The sequence below is a fragment of the Puntigrus tetrazona genome, chromosome 3 (assembly GCF_018831695.1).
Source record: "Puntigrus tetrazona isolate hp1 chromosome 3, ASM1883169v1, whole genome shotgun sequence".
NCBI lineage: Eukaryota > Metazoa > Chordata > Actinopteri > Cypriniformes > Cyprinidae > Puntigrus > Puntigrus tetrazona.
This window is the reverse complement of record NC_056701.1, coordinates 20,011,535-20,012,628: the sequence shown is the minus strand read 5'-3', so window position 1 is coordinate 20,012,628 and position 1,094 is coordinate 20,011,535. Positions and strand designations below refer to the sequence as shown.

Below are 1,094 nucleotides of genomic sequence, written 5' to 3'. Positions count from 1 at the left end.
CACACACACACACACACACTCACACGAGTTCTCCATTTTTAATCATATTCAAAAATCATGTTTTTTTTCATTGTGTACTCTAACTGCGGTTGGGTTATAGAAAACAGCAAAAATAAACCACAATAAAACATGATAACATAATTTAAAAAAAACACGATTTTTGAAATGTGAAAAACCCCCCAAAAACTGGAAAACTCTACACACACACAAATTATTATATATAGTGATGTAAATGTATAACAAAATGTATTTTAAATTTAAAGCTTACTTTATGAATGTACTTTTTGTTTTGACCTCTGCATAAAAATACAGTGTTTTAATACAAATGCTGAGGGAATTATGCATTTTGCAGACGTCTTTCTGTCCTCTGACCAACATAATAATGCATTTCCATTTGGGGAACACTAGGACAAAACAAGCTAGACATTTACTCAGCCATGGCAAGAGTCCGTAAGACACCTGCAGACTCCAGAGTCAATCTACACAACTACTAAAGAAGCGAAGAACAGCCCCAGTCTTACCTGTCTCTTGATGAAGCTGGAGGTGGTGTCAGACGAGGTGCTGCCATCGGAGCGTTTAAAGCGACCCTTGCGCTTCGGGAGTTTTCGTGGAAGCTGTGCGACACGACCACAACACGACAAACAGATCAGACACGAGATGCCTTAGAAACAACATGCTCCAAACACCCGAGCCGTAACATTAAATCCTGAAGTTGTGAGGCAAAGGCTGAGATCGGTGCACGGTTTTGCAGATTCGGTTCAGAAAGCGCGTGACAAGACCTGAACAAACCTGTAAGTTGGTAAAGCGGGTTAGGACACCAGATGCAGGTGTTTCGGGTTAGATTCATGTTCACATTATGAGAAAACAGGTCTGGAGTAACTGTGAGCTCTTTAAAGCAAGTCTTCAAATATGACATGGATGTAAAGTTTGTAACAAGGGAACCTTGTTTGTCCGTATCTGAGATGTTGTAGATCTCAGTGAATCTAGCTAGCGGATCGGACCAGTGTTAAAGACCACAGTGGTTGTGTTTACGCAACTACCTTTCTGCTTCAGCTATTACCTTTTTTTGTTCAAAAGCTTTTTTTTGGGGGGGG

The 1,094-nt window shown here is 40.3% G+C and overlaps 1 protein-coding gene across 1 annotated transcript in view; it reads right to left on the bottom strand.

Moving 5' to 3' along the window:
- The window catches only part of LOC122341548 (voltage-dependent L-type calcium channel subunit beta-1-like), an 11,608-nt gene that overhangs the window by 9,112 nt on the left and 1,402 nt on the right, over positions 1–1,094 (bottom strand). The window contains exon 2 of the mRNA XM_043234998.1: positions 522–614. Coding sequence (XP_043090933.1) covers positions 522–614 — 93 coding nt within the window. The remainder of the gene's footprint in view (positions 1–521; positions 615–1,094) is intronic.